Source organism: Adiantum capillus-veneris, chromosome 29, assembly GCF_014529385.1.
Source record: "Adiantum capillus-veneris isolate H3 chromosome 29, ASM1452938v2, whole genome shotgun sequence".
In the NCBI taxonomy this organism is placed as follows: domain Eukaryota; kingdom Viridiplantae; phylum Streptophyta; class Polypodiopsida; order Polypodiales; family Pteridaceae; genus Adiantum; species Adiantum capillus-veneris.
The window spans coordinates 71,939,149-71,957,534 of record NC_140959.1 but is presented as its reverse complement, the minus strand read 5'-3'; the positions used below and the strand labels follow the sequence as shown (position 1 = coordinate 71,957,534).

Sequence of the window (18,386 nt, the reverse complement as noted above, 5' to 3'; positions counted from 1 at the left end):
TGGTGGAAGTACGAATGTAAATTCCAATGAGGCAAATGTATAGCCTATGGGGGATTTTGGAAATGTTATAAATCAGCCTATTACTGATGCAAATGCACATGATGTACTTGATGAGGAAAGGGGTGAAATTGAGCAAACTAGAGATATGCCAAAATGACTGGTGCATACATTGTGTGATAGTAAATTGGATGCACCTTTGTCAGGTCGTACTCGTTCAGGTTCTCGCTGAAGAGCACGTGCAAGAGTGTGTGTGTGTGTGTGTGTGTGTGTGTGTGTGTGTGTGTGTGTGTGTGTGTGTGTGTGTGTGTGTGTGTGTGTGTGTGTGTGTGTGTGTGTGTGTGTGTGTGTGTGTGTGTGTGTGCGTGTAGCAATGGAGAAAAGAGGAGACACAGGTTTGGGTGGACTCCAAACACAATAGTGTTAGGGTTATGAGTCCTTATTCTTTTATGTAGAATGAATGGTCAGTGTTAGTTCTCGGTAGTCTCAAGCCGCCCAACACTTAGGCGTGGCACATTGGGCTTTACCACCCCAACAACCTCCCACTTAAAGGACAATGTGCCTTTAAGCTAGGGTGACAATGTATATATATATACAATACAGGTAGACAATGACCATGATCATCTACTCAATGCCCATGGATGCCCGAAAATGTGCAAACTGCTCTGAAGATAAGCCCTTTATTAGAAGATCAACAGGGTTTTTAGTGGAGTGAATCTTGGCAAGCTGCAATCGCTTGTCCTCAAGCACCTCACGAATGAAGTGATACTTCACATCCACATTCTTTGTCTTTGCATGAAACACTGGATTCTTTGCCAATTGTATAGCACTTTGGGTATCACGATGTAACACATACATCTCAACATTGATTCCCAAGTCTCACACCAGTCGACCAAGCCATATAGCTTCCTTGCAAGCTTCTGAAGCTGCAACATATTCAGCCTCTGTAGTAGACAAGGTAACACAATCTTGCAAACAAGATCACCATGAAACTGCACCTCCAGTGAATTCAAAAACATAGCCTGAAGTGGACCTTCTCTTCTCCAAGTCTCCTGCATAATCTACATCCGTGTAACCAATTATACATGCTTCCTTTCTTCCAAACCAAATGCACATGTCTTTTGTACCATTCAAATATCGCATAACCCCTTTCGCTGCCTCCCAATGTTTCTTGCCTGGATTTGACATATATCTGCTAGCAACTCCCACTACGAAAGCAATATCAGGACGTGTAGCAATCATAGCATACATCAAACTCCCAATTGCAGATGAATAAGGTACTTGTGCCATTTCAGCCTTTTCCTCTTCAGACTTGAGGCAATCATTTTTAGAAAGTTTCACATATGGAGGCAATGGAGTACTCAATGCCTTCCCCTTCTCCATATTGAAACGCTTGAGCACATCAGCAATGTACTTAGATTGAGACAAATAGACCAATTTCTTGCATTTGTCTTGCTTAATGCACATGCCAAGGATATGGTTTGCTTCACCCATGTCTTTCATTTCAAAGTTTGCATGTAACTTTGACTTCAAGGCTGAAATCTCATCCCTGCATTTCCCGAAAATTAACATATCATCCACATAAAGGACCAAAATCAGCAAACTACCATCATTAGCTTGCTCAGTGTAGAGGCAATGGTCCATATCGCTACGTTTTTATCCTTGAGAGCATGAACGATTAGAATTTATGATACCACCCCCTTGATGACTATTTTAAACCATTCTAACTGACACACCAAGTCTTCATTGCCCTTCTCAACAAAACCTTCTGGCTGTTGCATATAAACTTCTTCTTGAAGATCACCATGCAAGCACGCTGTCTTGACATCCATTTGGTCAAGTTCCATGTCGTCTTTAGCAACCAACGCAAGTACACACCACAGAGTAGTCTTCTGGACAACCGGAGAAAAGATCTCATCAAAGTCAATACCCTGTTTGCTGCTTAAATCCTTTAGCAACAAGTCGTGCCTTGTACTTGGGTTTATTATCATGAGGTGTAATTTTTTGCTTGTAGGGGCAATCAACCAACTTCCAAGTTTGATTCTTATGCAACAAGTCCATTTCTGATTGCATAGCTTTCTCCCACTTTGCCTTGTCATCCAGTGACATGGCTTCCTTATAGCAGGAAGGCTCTCAACAATCTGTCAACATAATGTAGTCCAATGAGGGAGTAAATCTATCAGGAGGCCTTGAAACTCTTGTAGACCTTCTAATAACTGCTTGAGCCGGTTGTCCCTCAGCAACATCTTGTACTGCAGGAGGAGTTTGTGCTTGTTGTCTGACATTAGGCACTTCAGCTGTATAGTGGACAATTCCATCTTCTTGGAAGATAACTCTCATAACCTCCACTGTATGCACAGGCTTCTTATGCATCTTTTCCTCATTGAAGTATACGTCATTACTGCGAACTGTCTTTTTAGCTTCAGGATCCTATAACCGAAATCCCATCTTGCCAGGATTGCCATAGCCAAGAAATGTGTATTTCTTTGACTTAGGAGCCAACTTGCTTCAAAATTCCTTTGGAACATGGCAATACGCTTCACATCCAAACACTCTGAGATGCTTGTAAGAAGGTGGCTTCCTAGACCAAAGCTCTTCAGGTACCTTCAGGTACCTTCTCATCTAAAGCCTTGTTAGGATATCTATTAATAAGATGGACAGCAGTTGCTAACGCTTTCGCCCAAAATCCATTAGGCAATTATGCATTGGACAACATGCTACGTAACTTCTCTTGTATGGTACAGTTCATCCTCTTAGCAACACCATTTTGTGGAGGGTTATATGGAGCAGTCAACTCTCTTTTGATGCCTTTGGAATCACAAAAATTTTGAAAGGCTTTAGTGACATACTCACCACCATTGTCTGACCTCAAGCACTTTACTTTCTTGCCAGACTGATTCTCCACTAATGCCACAAAATTTTGAAATTTTGAAATAACTTCATCCTTCTTCCTGAAAGGATATACCCACACTTTCCTTGAGAAGTCATCAATGAATGTAACAAAGTACAATGAACCTCCCATGGATACGTTAGGCATAGGTCCACAGACATCACTATGCACTAACTCTAATGGCTCACTTTTTCGAGTGCTTCCCCTTTTGTGTGGTGATTGTGTTTGTTTACCATAAAGACAATGCTCACAAACTGAAAAGTCTGAGAAATTGAAGCCAGGCACATAACCAAAACAAGATAATATTTTCATTCCCTTTTGAGACAAATGTCCTAACCGGCGATGCCACAAAGAAACACTTGGCTCCTCAGTTACACAAATTACATGGTTTTTAACATTGGATACATGTAGCATGTACAAAGTCCCAGATTTTGAACCATGTGCTACCACTAAAGAACCTTTGGTGATCTTCCATGAACTATCACCAAATGTGCAGTAATATCTTGCGTCATCCAATTGTCCTGTACTAATCAAGCTTTTGGTAAGCTTCGGCACATGTCTCAAATTCTTGAGCATGATCGAAGAACCATTCTAAAATTTCAGCTGCACATCGCCGACACCAACTATGTCGCAGGCAAAATAATTGCCAAGACGAACATAACCTTTACGGGCTGCATCATATGTACTAAACCATTCTCTGTGAGGAGTCACATGAAACGATGCACCTGAGTCAATTACCCAATCCTGTAAAGCATAGTCATTAGTGGCAACCAAAAATGTTGAATCCATGGCAGATGTGAGATAAATATCTCCATCAGAATCTTCAGCAAAAACATTGTTGATCTCTTCAATGTTTATATTGCTTTCCTCAGTCTTGCCTTCTTCTCTTTACCTTTCTCTTGTTTCCACTTTCAACAGTCTTTCTTCATATGACCCTTTTTGTGACAATGATAGCACTCAATGTCTTTTCGGCCACGTGATTTGCTACGAGATTTTCCTCTATGATTTTGCTTGCCCTTTTCTTGTGATCGACCACGAACAATGAGAGCATTGCTAGTACCACGAGAAGTATCAAGATTCTTCGTGCTAACCTCTTCAGTAAGCAAACTGCCCTCAATATCAACACATGTTAAACCATCAGGAGGTGTTGAGTTACTTATGGTTGTGTGAAAAGTATCCCAACTTTCTGGCAGCGTAACTAGCAAGAACATTGCTTTGATCAAATTATCAAAATTGACTCCCTGCGCAGAAAGCTTACTGAAAATTATGTTGAACTCATTTAGATGGTTGCACATGGGTGTGCCCTCATCCATCTTCAAATCAACTAACTTTTCCAGCCAATAAACATGTGATGCTGCACTTTGATTCTCATACAGGTCACATAACTTCTTCCACAGCTCATAGCTAGTATTTTCCATGTTCACATTGAAGTACACATTCTTTGACAAAGTCAACATGATGCTGCACTTTGCTTCTCATACAGGTCACATAACTTCTTCCATAGCTCGTAACTAGTCTTTTCCATGTTCACATTGAAGTACACATTCTTTGACAAAGTCAGCATGATAGTGGACCTGACAAGCTCATCCAACTCTTGCCAATCATACTCATCCATATCCTCAAGCTTTATCCCTTTCATCTTTATCGGCCGGATCTGCTTCTTCTGTACTAAGACATTGTGAATTTGTTCCTTCGAAAATGGGAAGTTAGTGCCATCTAACTTCTCGATGTTGAACAAATTGTTCTCCGATGATGAATCCATCACTCGACAAGGAACAAAAGTGATAGATCCGCTCCACTAAAGAAGATGATAGAAAACCTGAAAAATTTCAACAGAGTCTCCCCTGCAAAACTGACTTCTGAACCCAAAACAAATGTGTACAATGACTGAAATGTTGATCAAAGTGGCTAAACTAGCAAGATAAAATCTCAAAGAACTGTCACTTCAATGTCTTCGACTCTAGAAGAGTGTCTCTGACCAACTGAACACTGTCAAAGGCATACGCATAAAGATGACAGCAATGCCAACAATGGCGGGTCAGCAGATGCACACCAATATTGCACTAACCGCATAAATGTACATCCTATGTCGATGTCGAAACTATGGGGATGTCGGGGCTCGCTCCAAAACCCTGTATCACCGAAAGGATCTCCACATTTGAAAATCCCCCAGCTCAATAAAACCTTACCACGACCCTCAACAATAGGCTTTGCATATTTCCATCATAATACATAAACCGCATAAGATCTTACATCAACCACAAAAACCCTTTTCTGTAACCGTTGTGGCGGTTTGTCTGATATAACAGACCCTCAAGACTTTACACCAAATATGCATGTGACAGACATTGCAGAAAGAGTCTGCAACAAAAACTTGTACGCATAAGAACCGACGAGGGTAGACCACCCTGCTATCTGAACTAAGTATCTCTCAAATTGTGCAAAATTTGCAAAAACTTCCTTCTGCAAAGTTGTATACCATGAAAAAACAATAGGGGATCGTGAAAATGGACTTGAAATAAGCTGTTTTTACAGATCAAAACAGATTTGTAAACATCTACAGCTTCTACTTCATGACCTACAGGCAGTCTGAGTGACATATCTCAAAATTGGTGAAGATTTTGAGAAAACTTTCTTCTGCAAAGTTGAAGAGGACAAAAAACCGGTCGAGAACTTAGAGAATCGGCTTAAATAAAGACGTTTTGATAGGCCAAAATAGATCTACAAAAACGTGCTGCAATTTTTAATGCTTCTCCGCTTGCCTCCCCGCTGAGCTCCAATGGTGTTCCCAATCCTTGAGCTCTAATACCAGTTGAAGAGCACGTGCCAGAGCGTGTGTGTGTGTGTGTGTGTGTGTGTGTGTGTGTGTGTGTGTGTGTGTGTGTGTGTGTGTGTGTGTGTGTGTGTGTGTGTGTGTGTGTGTGTGTGTATGTGCAACAATGGAGAAGAGAGGAGACATAGGTTTGGGTGGACTCCAAACACAATACTGTTAGGGTTATGAGTCCTTATTCTTTTATGTAGAATGAACGGTCAGTGTTAGTTCCTGGTAGTCTTCGGCCGCCCAACACTTAGGCGCGGCACATTAGGCTTTACCACCCCAACACTCGCCATGCATCTTATGCATCAGATTGTTATTCTTTGGCTGTGTCTAGCTTACATGATGTTGAGGAACCTCTATCTTTTGATGAAGCACAAAATTCAAAAAATTTCATGGTTGCCATGCAATCAGAATATGATGCACTTATAGAAAATAACACATGGACTTTGTGTGATTTGCCCCCTGGAAAAAAGGCCATTGGTACAAAGTGCGTTTACAAGTTGAAACGCAAGCCAAATGGTGAGATTGATCATTATAAGGCTCGACTTGTTGCAAAGGGTTATGCACAACAAAAAGGCATATATTATGAGGAGACTTTTGCTCCCACTTATCGTATGACTATTGTGTGTTTTCTATGTGCATTGGCAACTCATTTTGGTTGGGATGTACATCAGTCAGACATTGTTATTGCTTTCTTGAATGGTGACATATTTGAGGAAGTTTATTTAACGCAGACTCGTGCAAGAAAGGACAAGAGGATAAGGTGTGCAGATGTAACAAAGCTTTGTATGTGTTGAAGCAATCTCCTTGTGCTTGGTATGAGAAGGCTAACACTCATTTGGTCAAACGTGGCTTTCATAACCGTCCAACAGAAAGCACATTGTATGTAAAGAGTGAGCGTGATGTACTTCTCATTGTGGTTCTTTATGTAGATGAATTGTTGATCACTGGAGCAAATGAGAGACATATTGCTGAATTTAAGACTAATTTGAATGCTACTTTCAAGATGAATGATTTGGGGTTGTTGCATCATTACTTGGGTATACAATTTAAGCAGTGTGATGGTGGTATTTCCTTGTGTTAGAAAAGTTACATAGAGACATTGCTATGTAAGTTTGGACTTGAGAATTGCAAACCTATTGCCACTCCCATGGAAACAGGTTTGAAATTGAGTCTTCATGATGTTGGTGATCCTGCAGATGTCACTCTTTACCAAATTGTTGTTGGATGCCTCATTTATGTCTGCAACACGAGGCTAGATATTCAATTTGCAATCTCACAAGTCAGCAGATTTATGAATAGCCCAGGGTCTAAGAATTGCTAGGATGTCAAGAGGATTTTCTGCTAGTTGAGTGGCAATTTACATCTTGGCTTGTTTTATCCCATAGGGGGATCATTTCCGTCAAACTTACATGCTTTCTCAGACTCAGATTGAACTAGTTGTTTTGACACGCAAGTGTCCACAAGTGGTTTCTATTTCATGTTTGTTACAGTTCCTGTATATCATGGCTAAGCAAGAAGCAACCTACTATGGCCACTTATAGTTGTGAGGTTGAGTACAAGGCAGTCTTCACAGCTACGATTGAGTGTGTATGGCTCAGACGTCTTATGGTTGATTTGGGTGTTGGACAAGACATTGCCAGCACTATCTGCACTAACAGTGAGAGCGGATTGGTAGTTGTTAGGAACCCTGTTTTTCATGCTCGCACAAAGCACATTGAGGTGCATTACCAATATGTCAAGGAGAGGCTCTAAGCAGGAGAGATCAGCTTTGGCTTATGTACCAACACAGGGCAACCTTGCAGATCTTTTCACAAAGACATTGTCTCGTGAGAAGTTTGAAGCTTTCCGCAAAGCTTTGAACTTACTCCCCTTTGTGGACTGATCATGTCCTCAGGGCATGGCACTTCCCTTTACTTTATGTGCCAACTCTCGTTCACCACATCACTCCAAGGGGATTTGTTACCATATACTTGTGGTAATGATGTGTGTGAACACACTTAGGACCGTCGGGGCATTTTTTCCCTCTTTAGGAGGTTTCTCCCCCCGTGCATTGTATATACTCCCATCACTCTAAGGCTAACTTATCTTTCCATTGCACACACTAAGGAATACACTCTTTATTGTGTGTCTTGAGCTTCCTTCGTCTTCTCCAAGCTGTGTGTTTTCTTGCAACCCTAATTCCAACAATGTGTACTATTTGGGATATGCAATTTTGGCTTGGACACTGCAACTTTGAAAGAAGTGAGAATTACTTAAGTTTTGCTCATACTTTGAAGTAATATTTAGGACAATAAGTAGTCTAATAATTTTTAAGTTTGACATGAATTACAACTAGGTTTTCTGAAGCCTGTTATATGTAGTCAAGTCTAACATATCTATTGACTTGTCTATATGGATGCAGATAGGAGTTCTATCTTGACTTAAAAAGGTTTAGCATGTTGCAATCTAACTCTGAAAAACCTTGATGATTCAATTGGGATGACCTCAATTGTTCTACTACTTTTGTATAAAATCATTAGGATGATACCTCATTCTTATTATGCTTTACATTAATGTATCAAAGACTTAGTCATTTTTGTACAAATCCTTGCCTCATTTTCTAAATCGAGTTGTCTTTTGAACGTTTCTTTTGTGTGTATGTATTTAATTTAATACCACAACACACACACAAGCAAAAAAATCTTACACTCATCAAAGTGAGGTAATAAGAGGTGCAGGGAGGGAGAGAGATAGAAAAATGGAGCTTGTGCAAGACAATCTTACACTCATCAAAGTGAAGTAATAAGAGGTGGAGAGAGAGAGAGAGAGAGAGAGAGAGAGACAGAGAGAGAGAGAGAGAGCTTGTGCAAGACTTGTATTATTGTAACTTGCTAAGTGTTTATACTTGTTCATACACTATCATCAAGCTTGCATGAAGACTACATTGACACATGCTCAATGCAACATTGCCAGCCTGCACACTCTTTTAGGGTTGGAAGGAGCCCTCTCACCACACTACCCTCTTACAATGTTTTAACTAGGCAATGAAACACATGTAAACCACTTCTTCAAAAACACTTAGATGGCATAACTTGAAAGATACATATCACCTTGCATCCATTGAATTGTGTCGCACAATTGGATGGAGGAAAACATTGCAAAAAAAAATTACACTTTTGGAGCACCAAACCCTCAAATTTATTGATGATGGTAAAGCATGTATAACGTGACTTCAAGATATGGTACTCACACTCTCTCATATACAATATTTAACCAATCAAAGCTTACACATACCAACGTGTGAAGTCGACAATATGATGATTACACCTAAATCTATCCTCTTGCATTTAGAGTTGGGTTGCTTTGTATGAGATCATTTACATAAGAAAGAGAAGAGACGATTCATAGATTGGAGATCCTTCATTAATATCATTTGTTGCAAATCTCTTTTACGACCTAATAATCAAGCTTAGGGTTTTGTGTATTATGAATATAAAGTGGGCCTCTCTGGTCCCCTTGAGTCACATGGGTGTGGACTCAATAGAACAGAATTAATGGTGGTGAAACAAGATGAAATGAGAGAGAGAGAGAGAGAGAGAGAGAGAGAGAGAAAGAGAGAGAGAGAAGTGCAATTTCTACTACTTTGTACATCTCTCGAGGTTTCGTGGTGAGGTGTATTTTACAATTAGGGTTAGCACAAATGAAATCCAAAATGTCGGGAAGAAAGGCACTTCAATGTCTCAAAATACTCTCATGTCCAATTGCAAATCTGAGTTCAATATCAACATGACTAAGAGACGAGATACATTGTAAACCACAAGAAGTTGACTCATATGAATCACAAGGGTGCATGCATTGCGAATATAGGCAAATGTGTTGCCCTTGGGAGCTCGAAAAGCTCCATAACTTTCGAAAAGGTTCAAATTTAAGCTCCCATAATTGAAACACTAAACCCACTTTAGTGAAAGTTAAGTTCCTTTCTCCAAACTTTAGTTCTACCTACCTTAGGGCCTTGGAAGATAGGTAACCCGTCCGGTATCCAATCCCAAACTCATATCAATTTTGTCCAAGACTCGTTAGATTTATGCATGAGGGAGTTTCATTTTGTTATTCTCATGTTAAATCCAAAGGTAAGTAGAAGTTCAGAATTGGTTCAAAACACCTGTACAACATTCGTAATGAATGTATGACTCATTAATCTGAGAAAGGTGGCTAGAGCAGAGGTCAATCTAAATGGCATACAGAGTTTAGAGAAATTGTGTAGTAAACTCCATATATAGTAAAATACCTCAAATTTTCTCTAGGTTTTCCAAACGTTTATTTTGACCACTGTTGACGACTTCAGGTCCAACATACATAGTAATGACTAAAAATGCTACATCCCCACTAATCTAATAGAGGGTACAGAGCTAGGCCAATATATGCTTATCACTAAGGAGGTGGAGGAAGCGACCTTTCCTTAGGGGGTAGGGAGAGGAGTCTGTCCTTAAATAATGAGGCCAAAGAAAGGCTTGACCCATAAGGACCTTGAGGAAAAGAGGCTGGATTCTGAGTTAAAAACCAATCTCTGCAGAAGACAAAGGAATTTCTGCTCCTCAGCTACATGCTCTCAAAGAAAGGCCCTTCAAAGGAGGTACATTTTCATTCATAAATGTGAGGTCAATAGTGTAGTCATTCATAAAAGATGCTAGAGTATAACCAAAATACCGACACATGAAAGCATAACAAATGAGGATGCTTTGTGCACCATTGTAAATGTGTCTAAATGATTCTATAATCACTTTGATTCGGCACACCACAAAAACACATGAAGCTTGGAAGTATACTGGCAACCTCTTCAATATGAGGCTCACAATCACACCAAAATTCAAAATCTAGAAAATTAGCTAGGCGCTAAAAAGCTACCTCGACTTGCAAGCACTTGGTATGTCACCAACCATATCGACTGACATCATTTCAAGAAAGACTTCACACTGTCAGATATGCATGTGTGCGAATGTACCTTAAGTGCACGCCTTGAAGAATGCTCCACCGAATCAATGCAAGACATGTCCAGTCATCTTTGGGGTAAAATACGAGTTATAGACTCATGATAGTTATTCACAGAAACTAACCATGAATTCCATCAACAGTAGTCATCAACACATGCATCTGGCATTATTGTCAGGTTCTAATAATAACAGATGTTTAACATCATAGAGTGGCCATCATGCCTACATTTCAACTGGCCAAATTTTCTGAATCATAAAATCAATGTACTTGAACTAATCCTGAAGTCATTCAAGTGAAGATAGCCAGCGCTCAAGTAAAGGAAGCACAAGCCTTGCTTCAATCGTTAACCGAACATTAAGGGTAACAATCATTGCTCATCAAATACTGGACCTAGCTTAAGATCAGGGACCTAATAAGCATTTAATGAGTAATTAAAGAGCATTTAATCAGTAATTAATGAGCCTTTACTGAACTTTAATGGCCCCAGATCTTGCCCTAATATACAGCACACAGCCAGAGTCTATTTATGAGGTCACATCTTGCATGAGAGACCATAAAAGAACAGCAGAGAGCACTATCACCAAACCCACTGTTAAAAGCTCAGCATTTGCATAGGATCAAAACTAGCGAAGTATGATAGGAGGAGGACCACCGATTCTTAAGCATCCGATCTCAGACCTCAGCAATTGCACATGCCTAAAGCTCAAAAAACAAAGCATGACTACAGCTAACCCTACCTAAAGCTCCCAAATTGCGGTGATGAGGTGCAAATATGTTACACATGTGAATCTAGTCAAGAATTTTACAAGAGAATTGCATGAAGACAACTTTGATGTCGCCTCCGAATGGAAAAGAGAAAGTTTAGTTCAATCCAAAATGCTTGGGATATGGGGGTAAAAAAAACCCACAGAATTATGGTCAAACCAACCTAGAAGAACTCAAAATCAAGGTAAGTACCTTGGGCCTTGGGATCACCCTCAACAAGCTTTGGTGGTTCTGTCGATGACGCCATACCTGAAGCCGCTTTACTTAAAGATACCTCTAGCTGAAATGGCTTCGGAACATGTGGGGGCGACATGCTCCTTATAAGCGCCCAATTCACACCTTCAAAGAAAGGGTGCTGTTTAATCTCTGTGGCACCCCTCTTATAGGCCAATCTATGTTGAGGGTCCTTAACAAGAAGACCTCTGATAAGGTCACGTGCCTGGTAGCTTATCGACGGTGCTTCAGGAAACTTGAGAGACTGACCAATCACATTAAAAAGGGTTGCTCTATTTCCAGCCCCTTTAAAAGGAGTCTTCCCTTGAAGCAACTCGTACAGGAAGATCCCAAAAGTCCACCAATCTACAGCACTTCCATGCCCCTCTCCTTTGATAATTTCTGGGGCCAAGTATTCATGAGTGCCCACAAATGAAAGCGACCGTGCTGCTGTCGGCTCTGCAATGAGCTCGGGAAGAGGCCTTACTTGATTCCCAAGCTCATTCTTTTTCTTACTCTTATTCTTGCTCTTTGATCTAAAAGATGGAAGAAGCTTTGGCATGAAGCATGCAGGCTGAACACATACAGGAGCAGCGCATGCTGGTTCTAAGCACGCTGGCTGAACACAATATGTTGAGCCCTTCCTGGGATCCATCTCTGCTGCCGCAGACTTGACTAGAGTTGGGCTCACTACGCATCGCAACGAGAGATCAAAGTCCGATAGCATAATGTGTCCATCTTCCCGTACGAGCACATTCTCTGGCTTCAAATCTCTGTAAATCACTCCCATCATGTGCAAATACTCTAAAGCAAGGAGCACTTCTGCTGCATAGAATCTGACAATAAAAATCAAGGGAAGAGTTGCTCTCTCTCTCTCTCTCTCTCTCTCTCTCTCTCTCTCTCTCTCTCTCATGCACACCCAACTGCCATCATCATCTCCACAATCTTAGGGTGGGTTCAGACTAGGTGGCGGAAGAGAAAAGCAAAGGGGCGTTCTTCCTCCATGGAAAAATTTAATTGGTTGGAGTTGAGGCACTCTTCCGCCAGGCCCTCCATTTTTCTTCCGACCCCCCCCCCCCCCCCCCCGGAAGAGTTGATGGCCTCTCTCAGCCCCCTTCACTTTTTCACTTTTCCTCCTCCACATTGTTCACACTAGGCGGCGGCACATTTAGGAAGGCTTGTTTCTTCCGCCGGTTCAGTCTGAACCCAGCCTTAAAGCATCAAGAACCTCTGATCAGCTCACTATGTCGAATGTTACATGTTTCACTTGACCCTATAGGTCATTTTTGACCATTGTGGATAATGATAACACATTGTGCCCAGATGTGGGTATGTCAAATACGTACTCATACTGAAGGTCAGACTTCCCAGGTGAATCCAAATGGATGTCCGGACTGTATACTACAAAGGGTGAATGCATATGCACTCTGCAGCAATTGCTAATTGGAGTGCCTCCGCAAGGGTATTCAGATTATGACTCCTCCAAAGGCACATTTGATGACTCACAAAGTTTTCTCCATGTCCACAACACAACCTGAGGAGTCTCTTCTGTATAGGTCGTTGTAACAACCTGAGTCATAAGCATCCCCGAAGAGTTATTGAGAGCTCTCTGACATAGCGCAGTGACGTAAGCTCACCATCCAACTGTAGGAGTCCCCTTCGTATGAGCCTGGTTGTCCACACTTGGAAGACTCTCTGACACAGGAGCACTAAAAGCAACCGTAGGAATCCCCTTTACATAGACTGGTTGTCCACACTTGGAAGACTCTGACACAGCACTAAAGCTCACCACCCAACTGTAGGAGCCGCATTTAGATAGACCTGGCTGTCCACACTTGGCCGGACACTAGCCGAGCGTGGCCAAATCTATCGGGTGCCTGGCTACTATGGCCGCCAAGGCCTCCTTGAATCCTGTGTGCACTGCACCCTTGAACCATGTCACCCGCAATGTGCTTTACGAGCACTTTCCACGCCTGCCATCTGTGCTCCCTGCTCCCACTCATATCGATGACATATAATAGACCTGTATACCATACTCTACCTATGGCCGTCTAGGCCTCCTCAAATCCCGTGTGGATTCCACCCTTGAACCACCACACCCGCAAAGTGCTCTAAGCATCCTACCCGAACATGCCATCTGTTCTCCATGTTCTCAATCCAATAGATGACACAACCATAGACCTGAATACCATATGCATCTCTGCCTAGTGTGCATAAATGTGCAAAGAATCTGAGGCACGTGCCTCATACACACAGATAGACCATCAAACCGACACAAACAACATCAAAATAACAAGGTCTAACTTACTTAGCCGCCATTTCAGTAAAGTGTTTCCCCGGTTGCCTCTGTCGAAGCATGTGAAGGTCTCCACCAGAGCAAAACTCCATGAGCAGACATGAGAATTTGTCGGTATCAAAATGTGTGTATAAAGTCGGCAGGAAGGGATGGTCCAAGCATTGGAGGATCTCACGCTCTGTCTGTGCCCGGAGGAGCTTCTTTCGGCTTGCTAAAGATCCCTTGTCCATCACCTTCATTGCAAAAAAGCAATTGCTGTTACCTTTAAGCTCTGCAAGGTAAACACTGCCAATGTCGCCACATCCGAGCTTCTTGAGCAAGCGAAAGTGATTGAATGTGAGAGTTCCCTCTTTCACATGTGCCGCTTGGATGGCAGCCCACCGTGGATCATTAGCCTTGTGTGGCTTGCTCAATGCAGTGATAAAGCTTGTGTAGAGACTATCATTGCTGACATCGCTCTCTTCGGAGCTAGTGCTGGACTTGCTTACACTGCTTTTGCTGCTGCTCTGGCTAGGCTTGGCATTTGACAGAGTGGTACTAGAGGTTGCCTGTGAGCTTTCTGCCTCACTTAGTTTCACATCCTCGCAAGCACCCCCTGTACCTGTGTTTCTTGTAGTACTGGAAAGCCCAATCTTGATGCCGTTCAGATCCATTGAAGACAGGCTCTGTTTCTTGACCCTGCTATGAGAGGAACTCCTGTCATGGGAAAGCTCAGCACGTGCAGATGAAGGGATTTTACGAGGTTCCATAGCTGCCTCTCCGCAGAGGTATGAAGTACAAAGCTCCTTGTGGAGGATGAAGGGGACCCTTAACCTGGCTTAACGAGCATTTCCAAATGCCCAGGCCCTGTTTGATTGAAACCCATTTTGCGTCTTCTGCTTAGATGTCCGTGTGAGTGAGTGTGAGTGTGTGTGTGTGTGTGTGTGAGAGAGAGAGAGAGAGAGAGAGAGAGAGAGAGAAAGAGGGAGGCAGAGAAAAAAATTTATATAATGGAGGAACAGAAACCCCAAGCAATGCAAGAATCTGCCGTTACATGGAGGCAAGAAAGCAATCAGGGGCGGGAAAGGGAAACAGGGGAAGAGCAGAGACAGAGAGAGAGAGAGATAAAAAACGAATATGCGGGGACACAGAGAGAGAGAGAGAGAGAGAGAGAGAGAGAGGCAAAGCACGAACCTTGAGTCTAGCCAGCAATAGTGGATCTTAAGCTGGGGCAGGGGGGGACACACGCACTCTCGCACTCACAAACTCACACAACAACACGCAAACACGAATCCGCCACTCTCTCTCTCTGTATCCGATTTCTCTCTCCCCCCCCCCCACCCGACACTCTCACACACCTTGCACGCAGCAGCGCAACCGCCAATACAAGATCTGTACATGCAAAATGCAAGAGCTCTGAAAGAGATCTAAGGTACGATGATGGAGAATCCTATGTACTCAGCCTCCAAGAGACAACACAGAGAGAGAGAGAGAGATAGAGAGATATGGGTGCAGCAATGGAGCATGAAAAAAAAGCACCAACCAAAACAAGCTATGGCGGGCTCATGTATGTGCAGACTTGGGCGATGTAACCTATGGGAGACCACTATCTCCACACACACACACACACCAGCACCTGCCACCACCACTTTCTCTACTTTGTGTGTGTGTGTAATCATCTCTTGTACAAACTCCCCCACACGCCCAATATAAAAGGGCCTTCAGGCCCCACATACACACAACCACACTGGCCACACCTCCACACACACACACACACACACCCCAACGCACAAACACACACACACACGAGGATCGAGATGGACAATAACAAACCTGGGCCCTTTCCCAAGGTAAGCAGCTTGGTTTTAGAGCCCCACATTTCCCCAAACGAGGAGAGAGGACACAAAACGTTGAACAGTTGAAGACTGTGAGTCCGTGTGTCTAGTAGACAAGAACTTGGAAGCGCTTCACACGAGGTGCCATTGAGCTTAACCGGCCTCTCTTTTGTCTCCATGGTTTGGTTGAAGATGTATGCGTAATTGAGTGTAGTTCGGTCCAATTGCATGCAATTGGGACTCAAATGGGTGCAATTGAGATTCAATAAAAGTTTATACTATGGCATTGGTCACACAAGGCTAGTCATTTGTTATTTTGAAAGATAGCATGTCTCCATCATGGTCACGCGAGGCGAACAGCCAGGCACAGTAGAACTATGCGGGCAAGTTTGTGATTGTACCGTTTTGGCATATCATCATAGTTGCTCTTGGTAACCCTATGAAGCTTTATGAATGAAGAGGCAAGGAGGCGGTGCTTTTTTATGGCAACAGCAGCAAGCAGCGTGGCTCCACCTACTAAGAGGGAAGGAGACGGTGCTTTTTGATGGTAGCAACAACAAGCAATGTGTCTCCACCTAAGAGGAAAAGTAGGTTGTGTTGACTATGGGGCGCACAAATAGGCTCAAATCTCTCTCTACCAACCCTACCTGGTCATTGAACTCGTGTCCACCTCAACGTGTTAGTATTTTTGTGAGCTTTGTAGCGTGTGACCACGCCGAAGCATTAGCTATGCACTCAATAATGCAAGCTTAGTTTTCCTTAGTTTACTTGTGATAGAAAAGTAAGCCCCATGTGACCACACTCTAACTCTGAGGGGACAAGGGAATGATGATCTAGGCACTCCTTCCATTCAACAAGTATATATAGGGGGCTCCATGCCATTGTTCTTGAGCCGTGCTCTATAGGAACTTTTTCCTCATATTACTCCCTCCTTGGAGAGAAATTTTTATCCTCAAAACCAAGGTGGGAAATTTTCTCTTAAAACCATCTATTAGCAGGTCGCCGCCAAGGACGTCTGCAGCATAGCTTTCTGGCACTAACATAATGTCAATACTCAGGGAAAGTGACTCGGATGGGGCACGGAGACTCTTTGAGATCGTCAATCTCAAGAAGTGAACCTTAACAAGCAAACACAACAACTCTACAAGCAAACCAACACTCAATGATCAGGGAAATTTCCTTTCTCACAACTCTAGGTCATCACGCCATTTCAGTACTCGAACGGACTCAAAATGCAACAAAACTTCATGAGGAGGTCTAGGACACCTAGGGGCACTATCCTAGCAAGTCTGGTCGCAATCCGACAAGGTACCAAAATCACGATCCATTATGAAAAAGGTCATGAAAACTGCAACAGATCATGCCAGAAACGTTGTCCTATGGTCTAAGAACACTCTCCTATGGTCAAAACGACTAAAAACGATGATTTAAGCACTCAAATCTGCAATTACAACTCACAAACACGTAGTCGCAATTCTCAAAAAAATTGACAATGCTTACACTTGAATGAAAGAGCAAAGAGAGAGGAACACAATGCAAGTTTCTAAAATGAAATCTGATTACTCAATCATTAGCTGCGATGATTACAAGTTTGGAGCAACTCGTAGCTTGAGCGTACGTTTTCAGAGCTCCTTCTTTTTCTAAAGATAAAACCTTCTTTCACGTTAAGGTTATTGACCTTTATACCTAGGGCATTCTAAATGGCCAGTGGCTGAATCACATGGGCCTTTACAATTGTCATGACAGCGTTACAACTCAGGGAAAACTACACTAGCTCGAAAAACTAATAGAGTACAAATGTGAGTACAAATGTGGTGTCCGACTACGTGTCCGAGCAGTTGGGCACCCGTTTGATCTGTCCTCAAACATTCCCCCCTTCCTAATTCGTGTCGTCCCTTGACACGACCTTGTGCAGTTTTGTCATAGGGTTGTCTTCAGTTATGTCTTCAAGGTTGGACTTTAACTTGGGAAGTGCTTTGTTGTTGATGACGCTCCCCCCTTCCTTGAGTGATTCATATCTGTCGTGTTCTTTTTGATGCGTGTGTTGGACTTCAATTGTCGAGGGAATTTTGCATATGTTGCTCATTCTTCTTATTGGTGTCTTTTTGGTCGTGAAGATTTCTCTTGATGTGTTTGCCTTTGTGGTTGACTTGAAATACTTCATTAGCTGCAACATTGGTGATCTCCTTATGGTTTGTTGTGGAGAGATCTCTTGTTGGGGTCATCATTGCTTGGCATTGTATGCCATTTGTTAGCTTGCCATTTTTTTATGGAGCTTTGTTGTCGACCTTGGAGATAAAAGGTTCCCTTGATAAGCATATGGAGACCTGCAATTTTTGCTCCAAGTCATCGTCGATTGATTTAGGTAGCCATTTCCTTATTGTTGATGTAGAAGGAATATATACAAGAAGTCGATGATGAGGGTTTCTAGATTAGGGTCTTAAAACCTGGATGATCAAAGGGAAAAAAAACCCGGTGGGAAAAAAGTGCCTTTGGTATACGCTCTTATTGGAGTTGAGCATTTAGTCTTGAAGTACCTGTCATGCAAGGTGAGTGCTTAGGAGAAACAAAGAAAGAGTGCCTAATGCAAGTGCCAATTATGGGACACTCTATATGCTT

At 42.4% G+C, this 18,386-nt stretch overlaps 1 protein-coding gene across 1 annotated transcript; it reads right to left on the bottom strand.

Annotated features, from left to right (window-relative positions):
* Positions 1 to 11,439: 11,439 nt before the first annotated feature.
* On the bottom strand, positions 11,440 to 15,587 carry LOC147419388 (serine/threonine-protein kinase D6PKL1-like). Its single transcript, XM_086506414.1, has 2 exons — positions 13,966 to 15,587; positions 11,440 to 12,493 (listed from the first exon to the last, which is right to left on the bottom strand). The coding sequence occupies exons 1-2, from the start codon at positions 14,700 to 14,702 to the stop codon at positions 11,608 to 11,610; spliced, it is 1,623 nt and encodes a 540-aa protein (XP_086362540.1). The 5' UTR covers positions 14,703 to 15,587; the 3' UTR covers positions 11,440 to 11,607.
* Positions 15,588 to 18,386: the final 2,799 nt, after the last annotated feature.